This window comes from Bombus pascuorum, unplaced genomic scaffold, assembly GCF_905332965.1.
Source record: "Bombus pascuorum unplaced genomic scaffold, iyBomPasc1.1, whole genome shotgun sequence".
Lineage (NCBI taxonomy): Eukaryota > Metazoa > Arthropoda > Insecta > Hymenoptera > Apidae > Bombus > Bombus pascuorum.
Genome location: NW_026869731.1, coordinates 1,694,860 through 1,718,715, shown reverse-complemented (window position 1 = coordinate 1,718,715; position 23,856 = coordinate 1,694,860). Strand labels below are relative to the sequence as shown.

The following is a 23,856-nucleotide window of genomic DNA, read 5'->3' as shown; positions in this document are numbered from 1 at the left end:
ATTTTATAAATGGTGACGCACTGGAAGATAGTGACTTTATGTTAGGAAATACGTACAAAATGTAAGGTAAATTTCTTTCAATATAGAGTTTTAATTTCAGCAAATGTATTTTTGATTATTTGTTGAATGTGAAAGATATAATTAATTGAATGTTTATTTGGTAATATTTGGATTTAAAAATATTTGTACAGACAAATTTGTTTACATAAGTGAAATACTTCTTGTGTATGTGTATTTTTATATATAAGAACATCTCTTTTTTATTTCTTCAATACAGTAGTATGTAAATTTTATATATTGATCTGATTCTTTAAGAAAAAAATTGATGAATTCATACATTGCTTTAATTTCAATTTTAATTTCTAAATAACTTTATTTTTTATAGAAAAGCACATCTATCTCAAAATCTTTTGAGGTGGATCGTTGACATTTTCTATAATATTCTAGATCTAAATTACACATATACATTTTGAAACATGTATAAAATCTTGTGTTTAAAATTCAACTAACTGTTTCTAGTAATTCAGCTAATTCTAAGTTAGAATATCAAAAATGTATATTGTTTTCCATTTACAATTCAAAGTTTACTTAGAAGAATGTATATTTAACATGAATTATAAATCTTTGTCCCAAATTTTTTCAAGAAATATGTATATGTATATCTAATATTCTTAGAACAATATTTTGTAGTCATTTGACGAAGAAATTAGTAAAATAAAATATTACCAAATGCATATATATCATAACAAACGTTTGACAAATATTTAAAATCATTTTCTTTAGAAATAAAGTTTCATGTGAATAAATTTTCTTATATTTCATCTTCTTTTTAGCATTAAATCACCATCCATCCATGTATTCTGCTATATCATTTATGAAATAATTTGTAACTCCATTTAAAATGGAAACTTAAAACAACATGGTGAACAATTCAAACGTTGCGTAGGAGAATTTTTAAGCGTGATTCATAGATAGAAAAACTAATTCATCCTACATTTATTGTTCTGTTATACAGTAAATTATTTACGACTACCTTGTTACGTAATGTAAATACCGTATACTGCAGTAGCGTAAGTCAAAGATGAAAGTTGTGAATGTAGGAGGATCACGAGTTGATCGAAGGATATGCCAAAAAAATGAGAAAGTAATATATGTATATGTATAATTACTGATCAAACGAATTCTAATAATTTTTAAACGAATTCGATACAAACTATTATAAGAATGTTCGATTATAATAGGATTGACAATATTTTATGAAAATCATACGCATACTCGGTTGATCAATATCTGTAATGGGCACCTTGGCCTCGCCTTAAAGGAATCGAACAAACTCATAACGAAACGATATTCGAAGATGGTACCGTTAAGGAAAGGCCGACGCTATACATATCAGAATCAAAATTCATTTAGTTATGGTGCTCATTTTAAGACACTTTGCACTTATTCAAATTCATGTCGGATCTGTTTTTGCAGATTTTAAAACACCTTAATAAATTATTTGTGTTTAGTATTATTTTAACCAGTTGAACATCTTTTCTCATGCTTGTCAAGAATAAAACATATATAATTAATAGATATGTATTTATTCATTGACTGACGTAAGATATTCGTAGTAAGTTTGTACATGTATTTATTTAATACTTCAGTAATCTACAAAAAATTGTAATAGTGCCATTATGGGCAAACTTGTTTAATTGTATCTATACATGCATTCTAGTTGTTTAAACATAAACACAGAATGGTGAACACTCGTGTATCTTCAGTAACTTGTTATGTACGTACATAGTTAGTTTTAGTCTTAGTTATGCACGAATTGTTTCAACTAAAAATATTTATGTATCATAATTGTTTCACAGAAGTTCATAAAGGAAAATACAAATTGTTCAAAAAGTTAATAAGATAAATTTAATTCTTTTAATACATCATTTTTGTTTAAAAAAATAAAAAACTACTTATCATAAAGTAGTTAAATGTAGCACACACAGCGTTAAAAATATCATATTTAATTATGCAGCCATTCATCTATTAAATGTCCAACCTCAACTCTGGTAGCTTTCAACTGAAGTGGATCATTTTTGGAAGGAGGATACATGTTGGCACAATGAGCAGTACCTATGGTCATAATAATAAATAAATTTTTTGTATTACACGAAAAATGAAAAATTTCAATTAATATGTACACACCATCAATATAAATGACAGGTATTTGCGGATTTGCTGATTTTGTAATTCCCAAAACATGCCAACGATCAATTGATCCATGTACAAATACTACATTTGTAGTCTTTAAATCTAATCCTCCATACAGAATATTTGTTCTATTCACTGCCGAATTCAGCAAATGAATATTGTACCTGTTAGAATACGGAAATGTTATAATTTTATAGCTAATGATTTATCATAATTGAGAAATGTATTTATCGTAATTTTAAATAAACCTTGGGCCAAATATATCAATGCATTGTTGCACAAAGAAATCTACTGGGAAAGTTTCACTAAATAATTTTGGGCGTGCTGTCGAAGTTTGAAAGAATCCAAATTCTGTACACGTTTGGTACGTCCATTGACGTCCTACAAGAAATATATTTTAAAATACAATAAATAAAAATTAAAACAGCAATAGTATAAGTAAAAAAATACATTACCCCCTTCTGCTTCTTCGCTAGCCCATGTTATGTTCCGAAGTTTATGAATCATTTTATTATACATATAATCCAAACACTTTTTTTCTGATGCTTGTAATATTTTAGTGCTCAAAATTGCAAGTCTGTCAATAGCAATACCCAATGTTTCGTTCGTTAATATGTCGCAGGCACTATCGATAGTTAAATTAGCCATTGCGGAATTATTACGATTGTCTTTATTGTACTGTACAATACCAGCAAAGATGCTTGCTATTGTTTCATATAAATTCGAAATATCATTACGTTTGGTATGTTCGTTGATTGGATCACATAAACTATAAGTAAAAATAATTTTTCAATAATGATATATTTGATTTGTAAATGAAGAATTTTACTTTTACTTACATAAATTTTTTAGCTATTCCTTGTTGACCGATAGGACGATGTAACATTATATGAAATTGTTTGTTTGCTTCTAGTATTGCATTTACACATGCTTCAGAATATTCTTTGAGGGCATTTTCAACAACAACAAAGTATTCTATAAAGTATAATTATTAATATAAAACACTTCTGTTTTAAATAAAATATTTTTTATATTTAAGTGTATCTTATATTTACCCTGAAAATCAATTTCTGCTAATAAAGGACCACTAGCAGAAACAGCCCCGTGTACTAAATGAGGATATTTATTACGCAACCAAGCAGCTAATGATCCAGCATATGATCCTCCAAATGCAATCCATTTAGTACCAGCTGGTAACTTGTAATTAATATTCATGAATTCTATAAAGTAAGCCAAATCTGCAAGTGCCTGTTGCGATGAAAGATACATTAAATTTTTCACGCCGAGATCCCTGCAGATAACAAAAACGTAACATTATAACTTAAAATGTATCAATTATATATTTTATAAACAATGTTACATACGAAGTAGGATGACTTTGTCCATAAAAGCGGTGTTCCACTTGAAAACATAGCGCCCCAAATTGCTTAGCATATTCGATCCATTGACCTTCTGCCATCCATTTAGCATTTGCTGCAGCTTCACCACTTATCATCAAAAATACTGGACCACCTTTCTTATAGTGCTCTCCATTTACGAAATATCTCTGAAAAAATAATAAAAAGATTTATATTACAAAATAAAAATTAAGAAATATTTAATATATTCTTATTACCTGTTGCCAAACACGCGCATCAGTTGGATCAAAGTGATCTAGAAACTGTGTAAACCATTCAGCACTTGGAAGTTCATGATCTTCAGATAAAATTGGAGCACCTAGATTACCATATTTGCTTCGACCCCTCATAAAAGTCTCCCATGATATACTATTATTTATAAAATTAACGAAGAATAATAATAGTAGTAAACGGTTCATAGTATCTTAGGTTTGGATAAACTATAAAATATGCATTCTGAAAAAATAAAAACTAAATTTATTATTTATATTACACATACAAAATTAATATATTACGAATATTATTTTATCAATTTTATTCTCTAATAAATTAAAACATAACGATAACATAGTTAATACTACCTTTTTAAAATACAAGTTGTCTTACATTTATTATTTACAGAAATGATATTTTTAAAATTAGTTCTTATAATATAGGCACTAATATTATTCTTGTACAAATTTACCCGTGTTTTTTATATATGAGTACTACAACTTATTAACTTGAAACCATGCTTGGAACAAAATTCCAATCTTTCCAACATGATAAAACTAAAAGAATATAAATATAAAAAGCAGAGGAACGTACTTACAAATTTTATAGTAATGATAAGTTGTTCTTTCCTGTTTAGAGCTTCTTTTTCTTTATAGTACTTATTGAATAATCTACTTAGTTCGTTTTAATATATACAATATTTAGAGAAAACATTATAATTTGTAACCTTGATGTAATGAACAATTTTGCTGCTTTGCAAAGGCACTATATGTGTATTGTTAACTTGTTGACTTGTAGCAGCTTGTAGTGCGTGCAGTCTAATATATATATATATATATTATATGTATAGCTGATATAGTATGTGCATTTTTTGTATAGCGCCCCCTATAAAACGGTTTATTACAATAAATATATATATATATATATATATATATATATATGTATATCATATACACGAGTATAAGTTAGCAAATAAAAGCGCATAAATCATTTTACGAAAATAGTTCGTGAAAAAAAGACAGATACAAAAGTTCCAGATAACATTACCAAAAATGGCTCTAAATATATGAAAACATTTTAGATTTTAAATAAATGATACATGTAGTTAAAATATTATCAATGTAAACTGTGTAGTGTTAATTGTTAACGTAACTCGTAAGTACACTTATTTGTCTTGTATTACTTTTTGTTGTACTGGATATTAATTAGATTAAATATGTTATAATGAATAAAATCCAATTTTTTTTTTTTCATTTGAAAAGAGTTACATTAAGAATCTTCTTCTATTATTGATTATACATACACATAATTACTTCTTAAAAGATAATTATCATACAATCTACTAAAACTATATTTTTAATGTTTTATACATTTTTCTACGCATTATACTATTTATCTTATGATATTATAATATTTTGTTTTTTATATATTTAATCGTTCCGTTTATATATATTTAAGTATATATTTGTGCATGTTGCAATCTTTTACAAAGTAGAAGATTGAATTCACATATATATTTAATAAAATTTTATTATTGTTATAACATTTAAAAATGCTTGACAAAATCGAAAAAATGTTTTATTTATATTAAAAATTAAATTCAAAGTAAATGTTAATTGAGAGAATATTCTGAGGGTAATAATATAATAAAAGATTGTCTCAATATCTGATAAAAAATACAAAAATCCACATAGCCAACTTCAAATAAAAATGTTCGTAATTATTTATGTGCTATAGTTCTACTTTCTTATATATAATCAACTATTTGATGGATATAGTTCGGTTAAAAAAAATAAAAATAAAACATTTGTACAAAAACAATATATATATATATGAGGATATATTTTCTACATTCAATATGCATGTATACATATGTACGTAAACATATAAACAAAATCTTTTTTTGTAAAGTAAGAATCGAAATATGAATGCTTAACATTATAAACTGCATATAACTATTATAGATTATATACATATCACATATAAGCATTTTATCTAACTGAAATAAATCTTCGAGCGATGACATTATCAAAGGTATTTAATCGGAAAATTCTCGTCAATCCTTACTATACAGATGGACACTAGAAGCTATCTATATTTGCGAAAAACGTTCTAAATTAAGTAATAAAAAGACTTGTAGCCGTCTAATGAATATCGCCTGTACGTATGAAGAAACAATGGTGCTATGTGTCGTGTAAAGCTTGACAGTTAAACATAAGCAGTAAGAATAAAGACATCCATATATATGCGTCAGGAAGATGATACAGTTACACTGTACATGCGAATGTGTGTGTTCAAGCGTCAGGGCGTGTCCAGGCCTGAGTTGAGGCAAAGGACGATTGGCAGTCGTTTAGAAGCATCTGGAAGAGTCGGTTGACAAGAAGCGTGCGTGCGAGTGGATTTACGAGGTCTTCGGAGTATAATATATGTGTATAACTGTTGTGTGTGAAATAAAGTGAATTATTTGAATTTCCGAATCCCTCCTATATCTTTACGATATGTAAGTAATAATAATTTATCATGAAGTAAACGAATTCAGAAAATATTGATTTAGTACTGCCGACAAAGGTTTTAAATGCATTATATGTGTATGTGACCTCTTTCGTGGTTTAATTCCTTAAAGACGAGCGTGAAACGAAACATTTGATTAAATTGTTCATCTTTTCATTTTCTACTTTGCAATTATATTATCATAATATTTCACTTTGCTCATTTTATTATATTGTTATTTTTTTGGTATACGCTGTTCGTAATAATAAATTAATACATCGAGTAAATGTTGTTTATGAAGATATATAGACTATAGAAATAAAAAAGTTTCTTCAATTATAATATATGATTTTCTCACTTTGTACTTCACTTATATATCTCATTCTTTTATGTATGCTTTATTATATACATAATTATTTTGTGGAAATTTTTAATATTATATATTTATATCGCTTTAGCAATAATTTAAACGAATTTGTTTTTTGCAGATTATTGCATTAATTGAAGCAAGATGAAGTTTGCAGAACATCTGTCTGCTCACATTACGCCTGAATGGCGTAAGCAATACATAAGCTACGAGGTAAAATAAAATAGCCTTGGAAATTAAAATATTTATATTTTAATTGTCTTTGTTAAAAATTTATTTCTATGCTAATGGAGATATACAGGGTGTTTCAGAATAAGTAGGAAATATTTTAGGAGTAGCTTCTGCATATATAAACAATAGAAAGACTTTATATAAATATATCTTACTTGAGTTTGTTTTAGAGTTATAGTGGATTTAATTTTTATTCTTTTATTTTGTATACTACATTATATACTGCTTTTCATAAAAGGTATTTGAGATGGTATTTTTATATTCCAATGCAAGCTTGCAGATATCTTACCAATTACTGTCTTACCATGTTTAAATATCCAGATGTAGTCTGTATTTTCTGGAAACTTGAGAAACACAATACTTGTCTACGGAAAGAAATATGAATTGCAAAAGAAAAACCGTTATAATTTGAAAAGAAAGTCAAATAGGACATATCCTCATATGAACTTTTTATGGTTTAGGTATACAGAAGCCACTCCCAAAATATTTCCTACTTATTCTGAGACACTCTGTACAATGAAAGATCAGAACACTATTAATTAAAATGACCTCTTTGGGTTAATAGGAAATGAAGGCAATGCTCTATACTGCTGTAGAAGAAGCACCGTCAGCTGAAAGTGTTGTTCGTGATATTTCGATCGCACCGATAGAAAGTTCTGATCAAACGCAAATTTTGCGTATGATGGGTGAAGAAGAAAATGGTGTACTCAATAGAGGTAAACGTAAAGTTGGTGGTAAACGACAAGCTACTAGTAAAGAAGACAAACGGGCATTGCTGAAAGAAGAAACAGTTGATATAGATATATCAAATGCCAGTTAAAAATAGTTCAATTGTTTTATTATCAGAACCTACGCAAAGCAATATTATTCCAAATTTAATGTAATTTTTATATAGGCAATAGTTTGCAAGAAAGAGTGCAGGTCGTACTTTATGAACAATTAATATTTCCTTTGTGCATCAAAATTGAAGATTGTGAGGCTGAACTGAACAAGTGCCTTGTATATATCCTGTTTATTAAACTATGAATTTGATAACTTAGTGTAAAGATATAGAAGGGATTCGGAAATTCAAATAGTTCACTTTATTCAACACACAACAGTTATACACATATGTTATACTCTGAAGACCTCGTAAACCTACTCGCACGCTCGCTTGTTGTCAACCGACTCTTCCAGATGCTTCTTAACGATTGCTTATCGGATTTACATGATTTGTCGAATTACTTAATAGAACCTTTAAACCTTATTACTTTATTTACATTCCTCTTAGTTTACATTCATCCATGACCTAAACCTTTCAAATTTCTCTCTACACAGTGCCTTCGTAAAAATATCCGCAGTATTTTCGCCTGTACTTACTTTAATTATATTTATCTTGTTTTCCTCTAAGCACTCGTGAACGTAGTGGTAATTCATACTTGAAAAATGTATAAAGTGTATCATAATAGTTGTACATAGATATTAGTGAGTTGTATGTAGAAACAGGGTTGATATTTTAAGATGTTCATTTTGCAACGAGCAACAGTGCAGTCTATCTGTTATTATAGTATTATAATTTTAATTAAAGGGAAAGCGCACATTACATTATAATGTTCATAATTTTTGGTGACAAATATAAGTTCTAGATTAACTGTCACTGGGAAGTGGTATTTGTAGCTTATCTCATCAAACAATTGTATTTATTTTATATGTTATTATATATAATTATATGTGATTACATATAATTCTATGCAATTTGTAGCGAATTAAATATGTAAATAATACTTGCATATAGGCTATTTATAATTCATTAGTAAAATGTTCAGTATTAAGAGAAGAGTGTGCTGTATTTCGCGTCCTTTATTTGTTGATTATATATACGTTCCAAGCAAGGCGGTTGAATACCCGGCACCTCGCTGTATTCTGTAAAAAGACAATAGTTCGTAGTCATTTATCAATTTTGATGTAGCTTACTCTATCGGAGCCTCTTCCATTTCAATGTCTCCTTCTTCCTCCTCACCAGTCGTGATAACATGAATGGGGGCCTGGTGGTCCACCCCCATCTGGCCACGGTCACAAGCTAACGACACAGCGGGGCCCGCTTGTCCACCCACGTCTGCGCCGGTACTGGGGTATCCCTCCCCTGCACCGTAAACTTCATTATTTAAATTTTCCGACATATCATCATTATCTTCATCATCAAGGGATTGCTTGATCGTCTTATCGTCTTGGTGCCACTCACTCTTTCGCACCCTACCCCGGTCGGGACCGATGCAGGGTGACGGGGAGCCCCACGTGAAGGTGAGGTGAGTGGTCTTGACAGATATGGGCCCACCAACTTCTCCGAAGTTCTCCGCACCGGATCAGCGATCAGACGGGCGCCACATCGCCGACCAGCCGCCACCCGACTATAGGTGAACATCAGATACATCGGGGTTTCTCAGGGCATGATGCTACGCACTGAGAACCCATACCCGCCTCGTGCTCCCCATGTGAAGTGTGTATCTATGTGAAGTCCAAGGTATTTGACTTGCCTTGTTTGTGTTATTTGCGTGCCGTTCAGGAAGATGTTTGGTGTTATCAGTTTTCCCAATGTGAATGCGATGTGGTTGCATTTGTTAGGGTTAGCTTTGATTTGTTTGTCCTGTAGCCACTTTTCTATTTTTGTGATGTGCTCTTGTAGTATTGTGGCTGCTGTTACAGGGTTAGTGTGCCTGACTAGCACGGCTGTGTCGTCCGCGAATGTCAGTATTTTGCTATTGGTAGTTGTTGTAATGTTGGCCGTGTATAGTGTGTAGAGTATGGGTCCTAGGACGCTTCCTTGTGGAACACCTGCTTTGATGTCTTTTGCTTCGGAGTGTGCGTCCTTGATTTTTACTGTGAAGGTTCTGTTGCTTATGTATGATTTTATTATTTGGTATATTTTTTCCGGGAATTGTTTCTTGATTATTTGTATTAGGCTTTTGTGGTTTATTTTGTCGAATGCTTCCTCTATGTCCATGAATGGGGCTGTACAATATTGTTTGTTTTCTATTGTGTGTATTATTTCGTTGACAAGCCTGTGCATTTGTTCTATGGTGGAGTGTTTATTTCTGAATCCGAATTGATGGTCTGTTATTAGTTTTTCCTTCTCTATTATTGGTTTTAGTCGGGTATATATTACTTTTTCTAGTATTTTGGAGAGCACGGGGAGTAGTGATATTGGTCTGTAGGATGTTGCTTCATGTGGGTCTTTGCCTGGTTTGGGTAACATTATGATTTGTGCCTCCATAATGTAGGATGATATTGTATTCTTAGTATTGCATTGAATATTATTGTAATTAGCCGTATCGCTTTTGGAGGGAGGTTTTTCAATATTTTGCCATTGATTAGATCGATTCCTGGTGCTTTGTTGTTTTTTGTTTTTTCTATTATGTTTCTTATTTCTTGTGCTGTTGTTTTGGGTATGGTGTATTGCTTGTCGATTGCAGTGCTAGTGGCTATCGCGTCGTCGTCCGTATGGCTATTGTGGTTGCTGTTATTGATGTTGCGTGGTGTAAATGTGTTGCATAGGTGGATGGAAAATTCTTCGGCTTGCTCTTCGTTGCTTCTTGCCCCTGTGTTGTCTACTTTTCTGATTGCTGGGGCTGGTTTTATCGCCTTCTTTATTTTTTTTGTGGCTTTCCATAGTGAGTAGTTGTAGTTCTCGTGTGCAGATAGTGACTCTATGAACTTTGTGAATTCGTTGTTGTTGTGCTCTTTTATTTCGTTTTTTATTTCCTTTGCGAGTTTGTTTAGGTGTTTTTTGTTTTCTTTTGTTCTATGTTTTTGCCATTTTGCTTTCGCTTTTCTTTTATCTCTAATTTTTTCGAGGATGTCTGATGGGATTTCTTTTGTTTGTCTAGTGGTAGTTGCTGGTTTTGTGGTTGCCCGTGCTGCCTCTTGTATAGTTTTTGTAAGTGTTGTTACAGCTTGCTCGATGTGTTGGGGCGTTTTCAGTGGGATGTTGCAGTTGATTTTGCTTTCAATTATTTCTTTGAAGGTTTGCCAATTAGTGGATTTGTTGCATAGCGTCTCTGAGTTGTTGTAGAGTATTGGCTTGTTTCTGTATGTTATTATTATGGGTGTATGGTCGGAGCTAAGCTCGAGGCTGGATGCTATATTTATTTTATTTCCGTTTAATCCCTTTGTGACTGCAAAGTCGAGTAGGTCGGGGATTTTGCTCAGGTCTGTCGGCCAGTATGTCGGTCTTCCTGTGGATGATATATTGAGATTGTTTTTCCTGATGTGTTTTTCCAGGGTTCTGCCTCGAGGTGTAGTGATTCTTGATCCCCATGTTGTGTGCTTTGAGTTGTAGTCTCCTGCTGCGATAAACTTGTCGCCTAGTTGTTGGAAGTATTCTTCCCACATTTGTGCTGTAATTTTGTGTCGCGGTGGTGCATATACTGCTGAGAGCTGTAGACGGTTGCTGCTAGTTTGTACGGTAACGGTAGTTGCTTGTATGTGTTCTTTACTAACTTGGCTGTGTAGGTGGTGTTTAATGTCGTTTCTTATTATCACTGCGGTTCCTCCGTGTGCTTTTCCTGAGGGGTGCTTGGTATCGTATATGGTATAGTGCGGTATTTTTGCGTAGCTTTTTGTTGTGAAATGCGTCTCTGATACGGTAACGTACACATGAATCCAGATTTCCAGCTTACCGTAGTAGCTATGGCCGTTGAGGAGTCTCTGGGGTGTTTCCTCTCTGGTTGGTTCTAGATTCCGAATCTTATTCGTAGGCTTGCTCTGCGCTGACCGTAGTCCTCTCGTCTAAGTTCACCGTAGTGGAACGTTGAAATTTGCTGCAGGGCTTCGTAGTTGCAAAGATTCGCAGTGGTCCGCTGATCCTTCGATCTTCAATGATGCGCGTACGCCGAAATAGTCATTCCGTTTACACTGAATGAATCCTGGTAAGATCGCCAAAATGTAGCGTAAAAATTCAACAATTGACAAAAAAAAAAATAAAAAAACTTGTCGATTTCGGAACAGGAGAGCGAGTTCTTTATTTACACTCGATTTACAATAAAATAGTATTTGCGGTTCGCGAAGATAAACTTTTTAATATTCAAGCTAATACGGATTTATTAAGACTGACGTTATTCAGATGTTAAGAGACTGTATTCGTTAGCTGATTGATTTCTATTTGGATATTTGGTCTAAGTTATTCTGATATTCTGGTATCTTACTGGATATACTGATATGTTATGTAAGAATTCTAGGTGTTCTAATGTTGTCGAACAAATAATCTATTGTTGTATCATTATCAAAGGGAATCATCTTGAGTTTATATTCAAATGTTATGTTGACTTTGGATTGCCCTATCTTCATTATACTATCGTTGAATATTAAATTACATTGTTCATCAGGTGACTGAATTATGGAAGGTCTTCAAATTTTAATTTGTTTCTAAGTATTATAACAAAGTACATGTATTTCAATTTTTTCTTTTGGTAAGCTATATATTGGTTTTCAGCTGTTAATGGAATGAATGTTATATTTTCGATTTTATAAACGGAAAATTTACAAATATTTATTTTTTTTTTTAATTGATTATTTCTGACGCACAGTCGTGGATAGATTCCTTGTCATGTATCACTTGAGTTTGTTTGCACATTGTAATTCCTATTTTTATGTTACAATTTTTATCGAGGTACTCATTATCAACATTCATGTATGTATATTGTTGTGTCAAAAATATTGTATGTTCAACTACTGGTGCCAGAAATGCTTGGCCTCTTTTGCTTGGTATGGGGTATACTCGCATTATATCCCATACCAAATCCGTTAATAAGGGTACAGTCATTTTGAAGAAAACTTCGGTCTTGATAGTGAATACCGTCAATTTTGATATGTCTAGTATAAATTGATAATTTCCATATTTCGATTCTAATGCTGTATTGTAAAGGTGGTGACCTAGTGCTTTCTTGTAATTATCAATGAATATTACATGATCGATAATTTGAGAACTAAGAATTTCTGCGTTTCCCATATTTATAACATTGAATATTGTATGGAATTGAAAATGAAGATCATAAATTGCACTTTCAGCTTGAATTATCAAATCTGTTATTGGTCTTTCTCTAGTGGTATTGACCATATATTCGTCAAATTTTATTCTTACTTTATCGACTAGTTTAATAGTGTTGGATTTTATAATTTTGCGTATGAGTGCAGTTTGGTTTGCTACTATAGTCTTTACTTCATTTCCTTCTTGAAAGAGTTTATCAATATTGTTAGGAAGATGATACAGTTATACTGTACATGTGAATGTGTGTGTAAGCGTCAGAGCGCGTCCAGGCCTGAGTTGAGACAAAGGACGATTGGCAGTCGTTAAGAAGCATCTGGAAGAGTCGGTTGAAAACAAGCCAGCGTGCGAGTAGGTCAGTGCGTAGCATCATGCCCTGAGAAACCCCGATGTATCTGATGTTCACCTATAGTCGGGTGGCGGCTGGTCGGCGATGTGGCGCCCGTCTGATCGCTGATCCGGTGCGGAGAACTTCGGAGAAGTTGGTGGGCCCATATCTGTCAAGACCACTTACCTCACCTTCACGTGGGGCTCCCCGTCACCCTGCATCGGTCCCGACCGGGGTAGGGTGCGAAAGAGTGTGTGGCACCAGGACGAGAGTATGGCTCGTTAACCATACACCACAAAGCAAACCCTCTGGTAATAATGAAGATGAACATGATATGTCGGAAAATATGAGAAAAGAAGTTTACGGTGCAGGGGAGGGATACCCCAGTACCGGCGCAGACGTGGGTGGTCAAGCGGGCCCCACTGCGTCGTTAGCTTGTGATCGTGGCCGGATGGGGTTGGACCACCAGGCCCCCATTCGTGTTTCTGTACCTGGTGAAGAAATGGAAGGAGATGTATAAATGGAAGAGGTTGTGACAGAGGAGGCTGCAGTAAAAGAAACTACTGCTACTGTTAAGGCCGAGAAGAAAGGAAGAGACATAGACAAAGAGAAGCGCAATGCAAAGGGAAAAGAAAAGAAGAAAGATAGGGACGGCAGTAGAAGTAGAAGTAGTAGTCGGGTGGGGAAGGCGACATCATCATCCTCCCCACCTGCAGCTAAGACGACGGTGCCCTATCTTCCCCACCAGTTGTAAACGATAGCGAGGTCTTCCGGGTCCCCAGAAGGGCGGTGGAGAGAGGGAGATCCAAAGATGGAGCGAGATCGAGGGACAGCTCAAGAGACCAGTCAACAACAATAGCTGACTCGATATCCGAAACCCGGTCGGAGGACGAGGAATCGATGGCCTCGTTCACCTCCAGGGAAAAGAAGCGCAAAATAATCAGCGTGACACCGGAGGTGTCGGACCGACTGAAGGCCATCATTCAGGGGACCTCACCAAGAGATATCGGCGCCAAGGTTTTGGGTCACCAAGCAAAGGTCCTGAGGGTGGCTGTCACGTCCTCCAATCTAAAGGAGACGTACATCAGAGCCCTTAGAGACGCGGTAGAATATACTGTGGCGGCATGGTCCCACCAAATCTCCGCCTCTCCAGTGCCAGATTTCCTGGAAGAAAGGAAAAAGAGGGAGGCTCTGGAGACGGAGTTGGAAGTAGTGAAAAAGAAAAACGAGGACCTGGAAAAGAAATTAAACAGGATCCTGAAGGGGACGACCGGTGCAGTGGCGCCAAGTGAGCCGGACAAACAGGGTAGTCCTACAAAACATTACAGCAGGGACGACGTAAGACCGGAAATGGAGGCCCTGAAGAAGAGACTGGATGACTTCGGCCCCTCTCTGCTTTAGAGAAATGACAAGGCCAGGACGGAGTGCGGACACAGCCGCGACAGCGGCAACGGTGGCTCTATCGGGAAGGAACCAGCAATACTCCCTCCAGGAGATATATGTACAACCCTTACCCCTCTCTCAACGGCAGCCACAGGGTGTAGAGGAAAAGGAAGGGAGTGGAATGGTGGTCTCCCGTAAGGCTAAAAGAAAGGCGAAGAAGTTGGCTAAGGCGGAAGGCAACCACGAATTAGTCAACATCGCCCCGTCACTAGCAATGGGAGCCAATGGAAACGGAAGACCGGCGGGAATAATGCCCCCCACGACGATGGCCAGTGGGTGGATAGGAAGAAGAAACAATAGGAGGCAAGAAGTCGGAGGGTCTCCCGCAAGTTACGCGATGCAGGCGGGTTACGCGGGAGCAGTTAAGACCAAGGCTAAGGCGAGGAGGGGAGTAACGACGGCGTGTGTGGGCAGAGACCATGGACATTATGGCCCCCCGCCTGCTACATCTATACAACAGGTGCCTGAGAGAAGGCGCATACCATCGGGCATGGAAGGATGCCAGACTGGTGCTGCTGAAGAAGGATGGTCGGCCGCTGGAATCTCCATCAGCCTACAGGCCGATCTGCCTCCTGGACGAGGTGGGCAAGCTCTTTGAAAGAATAATTGCCGCCCGCCTGGAGGCATTCATGGAGTCTAGAGTACCAGGCTGGCACGACAACCAGTTCGGGTTCCGTCGAGGGAGATCCACCATTGATGCAATCCGCAGGTTGAGAGACAGGGTGGAGGATGTGATTGCCCGAGAGGGGATCGCGATTGCGGTCTCCCTCGACATCACTAACGCCTTCGACTGAATCCCGTGGAGCAAGATTCGGGAGGCCCTGCGATTCTTTAAGGTCCCAGGATACTTCCAGAGGATTATAGGGGCATACCTCCGGGAAAGGTGGATAACATATAGATCCTCGGAGGGAGAGGAGAGAAGATCAGTGGAGCGCGGAGTACCCCAGGGCTCGGTCCTCGGGCCGATGCTCTGGATCACGGCGTACGATTACGTACTTCGCAGCCCGATGCCCCCCAACACGGGATTGATCTGCTACGCGGACGACACTCTGGTCGTGGCAGAAGGGCGATGGTGGTATGAGACGGCGGAGGCGACCACAGAGGCCACCCGAAGAGCAGTGAGGGCCATAGGAGAGCTTGGACTGAAGGTTGCTCCGGCCAAGACAGAAGTACTTGGTTTTTTCAATAGAAGATGCAGAGGACCACCCCCGGCTGGACTGGCGATCGACGTTGACGGGGTGGAGGTACAAGTGGGGAATCGGTTGAAGTACTTGGGCCTAACCATTGATGACCAATGGTCCTTCCAGCCCCACTTTGAGAACCTCGCCCCGAAGGTGACAGCTGTGGCCAACGCTCTGTGCGGTATCCTCCCGAACATCGGAGGTGCCGGGATGGGGGTGCGCAGACTGTACGATAGGGTGGTCAGAGCTCGGGTAATGTGTGGCGCACCCGTCTGGGCCAAGGATCTGGCCGCGAGCAGGCGAAGTCAGGCCCTGCTGTGGACGGTCCAACGCACCACTGCATTGAGGATAGCTAGAGGGTACAGGACGGTCTCGCATGCGTCCGCTACCGTCCTGGCGGCATCCCTTCCATACGTGCTGCAAGCCCTGGCTCTCCAGAAGATCTACGAGATCTCGAGAGTCAGGGATGGAAAAGAAGATCTACAAGAACAAAGAAGAGTGGTTGAAGAGGAAACGTGGGAGAAATGGCGACTCCTACTAGAAGATGAGGCGAAGAAGATATCCCACCGTGCTGTAGACGCGGTCCTACCCGTTTGGGACAGGTGGAAAGAAGCGTGGGGTGTTCCGCTGACCTACAGGCTCACTCAGGTGCTCACCGGGCACGGCGTGTTTGGTGAGTTCCTGTTGAAAATACAACGTGAGGTGACCAACGTCTGTCACCACTGTGGGGAGGCGGAGGATACTGCCCAACACACCCTGCAATACTGCCCAGCCTGGGCAATGCTGAGGCACATACTGACCATGAAGATCGGAGGAGACCTGTCCCCAAAGGGAATCATCGAAGCGCTGCTGCGAGGCCGGTCGGACTACGAGGCTGTCCGCGACTTTTGTGAGCGGGTTATGCTCATAAAGGAGCGGGCAGAGAGACTCAGGATTCAAGCCGGCCACCCAGCTCGGGTACAGCGGGAAAGGAACCCAGGACGCAACGGTGGGAGGCCGCCATCTCCCCCAACGGATCCGGTAAGATGACCCGGGGATGGCTGCCCCGGGAGTCATTTGGAAGTAGCCCCTCCGTAGCTAGGAGGGAAGACGCGGGAAAGAGGACTTTCAGGAAGATTTTCAGTGGTGAGATCCCTGGGGCCTCTTTCTTGTGCGTTAGAATAGCCACGTGGTGGTTTTAATTGGTAAAAGTACGACACTACCAAGCCCCCGCTTGCGGGGGACGGGTGTCCATGAGGATTTCCCCACGTTACAAAAAAAAAAGCGTGCGAGTAGGTTTACGAGGTCTTCAGAGTATAACATATGTGTATAACTGTTGTGTGTAAAATAAAGGGAATTATTTGAATTTCTGAATCCCTCCTATATCTTCACAAATATTGGCATTTATTAAATTTAAATCGTCATTATAAAAGATTCCAAATACACTTTTTAAAATGGATTCAACAATACTCAATAATCCGCTTTTAGTTAATGTGTGTGTTGAACTGGTCGCCAATTCTAAGAAAACTCTACATCTGGTCTTTAAACGCCACGAAATCGGACGAATACTTTTGGCCAATGAACTAGTATTCCTAATGAAACGCAAAAGAATGCTGTCGATATAGAACGACACCTACGAGAAGAACAAAGAGATTGGAGAATAGAACCCGGTTGATTACCTACAAATCGTTTCCCTGACCGTCAACCACTAAGAAATAACAGATCATTGAAGCATCATTGAAGATCGAAGGATCAGCGGACCACTGCGAATCTTTGCAACTACGAAGCCCTGCAGCAACTTTCAACGTTCCACTACGGTGAACTTAGACGAGAGGACTACGGTCAGCGCAGAGCAAGCCTACGAATAAGATTCGGAATCTAGAACCAACCAGAGAGACTCCTCAACGGCCATAGCTACTACGGTAAGCTGGAAATCTGGATTCATGTGTACGTTACCGTATCAGAGACGCATTTCACAACAAAAAGCTACGCAAAAATACCGCACTATACCATATACGATACCAAGCACCCCTCAGGAAAAGCACACGGAGGAACCGCAGTGATAATAAGAAACGACATTAAACACCACCTACACAGCCAAGTTAGTAAAGAACACATACAAGCAACTACCGTTACCGTACAAACTAGCAGCAACCGTCTACAGCTCTCAGCAGTATATGCACCACCGCGACACAAAATTACAGCACAAATGTGGGAAGAATACTTCCAAGAACTAGGCGACAAGTTTATCGCAGCAGGAGACTACAACTCAAAGCACACAACATGGGGATCAAGAATCACTACACCTCGAGGCAGAACCCTGGAAAAACACATCAGGAAAAACAATCTCAATATATCATCCACAGGAAGACCGACATACTGGCCGACAGACCTGAGCAAAATCCCCGACCTACTCGACTTTGCAGTCACAAAGGGATTAAACGGAAATAAAATAAATATAGCATCCAGCCTCGAGCTTAGCTCCGACCATACACCCATAATAATAACATACAGAAACAAGCCAATACTCTACAACAACTCAGAGACGCTATGCAACAAATCCACTAATTGGCAAACCTTCAAAGAAATAATTGAAAGCAAAATCAACTGCAACATCCCACTGAAAACGCCCCAACACATCGAGCAAGCTGTAACAACACTTACAAAAACTATACAAGAGGCAGCACGGGCAACCACAAAACCAGCAACTACCACTAGACAAACAAAAGAAATCCCATCAGACATCCTCGAAAAAATTAGAGATAAAAGAAAAGCGAAAGCAAAATGGCAAAAACATAGAACAAAAGAAAACAAAAAACACCTAAACAAACTCGCAAAGGAAATAAAAAACGAAATAAAAGAGCACAACAACAACGAATTCACAAAGTTCATAGAGTCACTATCTGCACACGAGAACTACAACTACTCACTATGGAAAGCCACAAAAAAAATAAAGAAGGCGATAAAACCAGCCCCAGCAATCAGAAAAGCAGACAACACATGGGCAAGTAGCAACGAATAGCAAGCCGAAGAATTTTCCATCCACCTATGCAACACATTTACACCACGCAACATCAATAACAGCAACCACAATAGCCATACGGACGACGACGCGATAGCCACTAGCACTGCAATCGACAAGCAATACACCGTACCCAAAACAACAGCACAAGAAATAAGAAACATAATAGAAAAAACAAAAAACAACCAAGCACCAGGAATCGATCTAATCAATGGCAAAATATTGAAAAACCTCCTTCGAAAAGCGATACGGCTAATTACAATAATATTCAATGCAATACTAAGAATACAATATTATCCTACATTATGGAAACAGGCACAAATCATAATGTTACCCAAACCAGGCAAAGACCCACATGAAGCAACATCCTACAGACCAATATCACTACTCCCCGTGCTCTCCAAAATACTAGGAAAAGTAATATACGCCCGACTAAAACCAATAATAGAGAAGGAAAAACTAATACCAGACCATCAATTTGGATTCAGAAATAAACACTCCACCATAGAACAAATGCACAGGCTTGTCAACGAAATAATACACACAATAGAAAACAAACAATATTGTACAGCCCTATTCATGGACATAGAGAAAGCATTCGACAAAATAAACCACGAAAGCCTAATACAAATAATCAAGAAACAATTCCCGGAAAAAATATACCAAATAATAAAATCATACATAAGCAACAGAACCTTCACAGTAAAAATCAAGGACGCACACTCCGAAGCAAAAGACATCAAAGCAGGTGTTCCACAAGGAAGCGTCCTAGGACCCATACTATACACACTATACACGGCCAACATTCCAACAACTACCAATAGCAAAATACTGACATTCGCGGACGACACAGCCGTGCTAGTCAGGCACACTAACCCTGTAACAGCAGCCACAATACTACAAGAGCACATCACAAAAGTGGCTACAAGACAAACAAATGAAAGCTAACCCTAACAAATGCAACCACACCACATTCACATTGAGAAAACAGATAGCACCAAACATCTTCCTGAACGGCATGCAAATAACACAAACAAGGCAAGTCAAATACCTTGGACTTCACATAGATACACACTTCACATGAAAACAGCACATCAAATCAATAATAGACAAGATACAGATAGCAAGGAGACAAATGTACTGGCTAACAAGCCGAAAATCCAAGCTAAGCACAGAAAACAAACTGAAAATATATAAAATAATCATAAAGCCAATCTGGACATACGGAATTCCACTATGGGGAACAGCAGCAATGAGTCATATAACCAAAATCGAAACAATACAAGCCAAAATCCTTAGAACAATAGTAAACGCCCCATGGTACGTTAGAAACGAGGACATAAGGAAAGACCTCGAAATACCAACGGTCAAGGAGGAGATTACCAGATTCGCAACAATATACAGAACAAGAATAGGAACACACCCGAACCAGCTGGCAGCTGAAACGTGCAACACAACAAACATCGCAAGAAGACTAAAAAGGAAACACCCAATATACCTCATAAAATATATAACTTAGAAAGAAAAAAACGAAGCTGGTACCCCGCTGGGGGTAGCCGCCCACATGCTATATTATTTTTTATTTATATTTTTATTTCTTCACCAACAAGATATAACACTTTACCAAATTTCCGCAAGGACAAATTGTAAAATAACCAAAATAAAATAAAAAAAAAAAAAAAGCACGAAATACATAGCTAACTAATTCACTGTTTCTTACCATAACCACAAAATATTTATTCAAGATTTCCATAGAGAGTTAAACATTTACATTAAAAAGTTTCGAAGAAAGACAAGCAAATCGTACATTTAACGATTCCACATATTATCCACAAACATAAAAGCTTTGTCTATTTTATACTGCAGCCAGTGTCGTGCATTTTCTAATATTTTTCAGCGAACCGATATAATATAATCGAGCGTTCGTATTTAGGTATAGAGTGTAGAGGATAAAGCACGTAGACTGTCTCCATTACGCATATCGTAGATTCGTCAGGCAACCGATTAATCACTGTCTAGTCGCGTCAAAGTCACGTTTAATCACTTGGTGGTGCGTTCGTTGCACCGTCACTCGGCGAGACGAGCATCAGACACTGATTCGATATCGATCATCGGACCTAGCGCGCCTACCCGGTGGATTTACCTACTAACCTAAATATTTCAAATGTGCCTAAAGCCGATGGATTTGTTTACCCCGAGTTCACAGAGGAATGAAGCTTCTCTGCTCATTCTGTTCTTTTCGAAGGTATTCCAAACGTCCGACCGCTTTCCGCTGTTCCAGTTTAATTGTTATTTTAATATCATTCACAGAAACCAGTGTTTTTAGCTTATTAAATATTAACAATACCGTTTCGTCAGGCTTTTTAACGCTAGAACTAACCATCTTTAATATGCACACTGGCTAACAGAAGCGTTTCAACACTTACTTATGTTATATGAGACATTCTTACATTTTAGCACTGTAAGACACGATTGTCATGATTATACGACACTTTTACAGAGAATTTATTTGGTGTTAAATGAATAATATAATAAAAAAAGTACAATCTAGCCAACGAAACAAACAGATACTAAATAGATTGCCAATAGGAATTGCTTTTAGTAAATCTGAAAATTATTTTCTCCATATTTTTATATTTATATCTAAGTTATTAACGAACACAAATTGCAAGTCTGTATCGGTTTCATACACGTTAAATATAGTTTTTCAAAGTTTCCGACTAATTAGTGTACATTAAATTTTATTCGTTATTCAATTCCTAGAGAACGCGAAAAGAGTAGAAATTTACTATAATTGCACGTCTGTTGAATATTTAAAGTGCTATGAATATTAAATAATAGTATTAAAAGCTACCATCTTTTTTATGAGTTCCAACTTGAAAAATACATCGTAAAAGCTGCTGAAAGCACAAATTTAATATTCGGGAAAGTTCATACAAACGCTGAAACACTTTATCGTTGATGTTTAGAAATCAAGTTTCATGATTAGATTGAAAATTTATACTTGTATGAGCGTAAGGGAAACAGGCCTGGATATAAATTTGTCTCACTTGTTGAATATCGAAACATGTACTTCCGATATTCTATGTACATTTGCATATTACGTTCCATCTTTTCCACAACCATTCCCAAAGCCTCCCACTAATAAATTCCAGAGGCCAGGTAAAAACCTAATTAATCTCCGTGTCTAACTCAAACATACAATTTTATTCTCGTTTGCTCTTTCGTAATTGTGACAACGTACCATTGAGGATAAAAACTACAGAGACTCTTTTCTTTTTTCATGCCATTCGCATGGACTTTTTATCCGCGCTTCGTAGCCGAGCTGCGGTGGTCGCTGAAGGATTCTCCGTGTAATTCATAAGTTCCTTTTGCCTTCGTTGGCTCGTGACGCAAGTATTTTTAATTAGGCTCCTAACTGCCACACCTCGCTATACGCAACCAGCTTCTTCGACAAGAAGTGACACTGTTTCATGCTTAGGCAACATTTCGATTTATTCGCGAGATTCGATTTTATCGCCTGTTCCTCTTTTACAGCGTTTCATGCTTATTATGCCAAGTCTGACTTGAAAAAATTATCATTGCCAGATACTATGAAACTTGTAGAGGAGGAATTCGATGATGGTTTCAGATGTAAAGTTGTTTCAAATAGATTGAAATATGTAAGCGATTACGATTATGTTAGGTTGTCCGAGAAGTTTCTTTCGTTTCATAAGGTGATAATAGAATTTTTTTTATTTGGTAGACCATTTACAATCAATTCTCATTGAGAACTAGAAGTAAATTATTTTAGCGCGGTACTGTAACTTGGATTATAAGAGTTTATAGTACGTTTGATTCTAGTTGAATCTAATGCTTAAATCTAAAGGGTATTGTCTTTTTAGCCTGCGGATCTGATCCGTCGTGACAAGTAATTGGTTTTGGTGGTTGTTAACACTCTTATATTATATCTCTGTTACTGAATTTGGATATTTCTTCCTTAACTGTGGGTATCTTAAGCTCGCGATGTATTGTGATAATAGATGAACAACAATTTCTGTTTTATATTATTTTATCGAATTAGGTATGATCCGTTTACGTTATATTTCTATTATTATTATTATTGAAACCTATACATTTTTCTAACGGATCACAAGATTATTACCTGAGATTCTGTAAGGTTTTCTAACTAGTCTCATTGCACCATAGATAGTGATAATATTTTCGGGTCTATATAAGTTACTTAATCTCACGTAGTAAGTGCACTTTAAAAGTTAATGCTCTTTATCGCATAAAATACAAAATACAGATTAAAGTGAAATATTTAAAAATTAATCTAATTAATTCGGTTTATGTTGCGATAACTATAAACCTAATTCATTTCTTTTTACGGCTGTATAACTAGCGTAACAGAATGTTTTATTATATAAAAATCGAGAGCTGTATCAACAAGTGTTATAAGTTTAACTGTTCAACTCTGTATGTTTTCAATCAAATTTTATGCTATTCTATCTTGCTCTTCGTGTTGTATAAGAACTGACAAAGTTGGAGTGATTTTATAGTTACAGTATGAGGCTCAGCGTATAGTGGATCATCCACGATTCGGTGATATCAACCGAGTCTAAAAAATTCGGAAATATCAGAACTGCTAAATTTTTCAGAGCTTTTCACGATTATTGATCTCGCAGGAAAACTTTTTAATACGGTTCCTCAATAATTTATACTGTATGTAACGTTAAATAATTTAATATTTATAATATAAAAATGTGACAATATAATTGTCAATATAATTCGTTTATTCGCTCCTAGATATTAACGAATTTCGACGATAGATTAATTGAGCACTTAAATTTCGTTTTACTATGTATTATTCGATTTCTAAAGAACTATTACCTTGGACGTTAAAACCGAACTTCCCACAGGATTCGCACCCTCCCACTTGATTCGTTCCCGCCGGAGTAACGATGCCTGTCCTATGTCCATCGGTGGACGGAAGTTCACTAACGGACAGAGT

The 23,856-nt window shown here is 37.0% G+C and overlaps 2 protein-coding genes across 2 annotated transcripts; one reads left to right on the top strand and one right to left on the bottom strand.

Moving 5' to 3' along the window:
• Positions 1-1,567: 1,567 nt before the first annotated feature.
• Positions 1,568-21,608, bottom strand: LOC132915677 (putative serine protease K12H4.7). Its single transcript, XM_060975509.1, has 9 exons — positions 21,597-21,608; positions 3,809-4,046; positions 3,558-3,739; positions 3,249-3,484; positions 3,033-3,168; positions 2,649-2,962; positions 2,442-2,574; positions 2,188-2,357; positions 1,568-2,115 (listed from the first exon to the last, which is right to left on the bottom strand). Exons 2-9 carry the CDS (start codon positions 4,007-4,009, stop codon positions 2,006-2,008), a joined length of 1,482 nt encoding a protein of 493 aa, XP_060831492.1. The 5' UTR covers positions 4,010-4,046; positions 21,597-21,608; the 3' UTR covers positions 1,568-2,005.
• On the top strand, positions 6,165-8,291 carry LOC132915659 (solute carrier family 53 member 1-like). The gene is made up of 3 exons (XM_060975491.1): positions 6,165-6,303; positions 6,782-6,873; positions 7,457-8,291. The coding sequence occupies exons 2-3, from the start codon at positions 6,805-6,807 to the stop codon at positions 7,709-7,711; spliced, it is 324 nt and encodes a 107-aa protein (XP_060831474.1). The 5' UTR covers positions 6,165-6,303; positions 6,782-6,804; the 3' UTR covers positions 7,712-8,291.
• Positions 21,609-23,856: the final 2,248 nt, after the last annotated feature.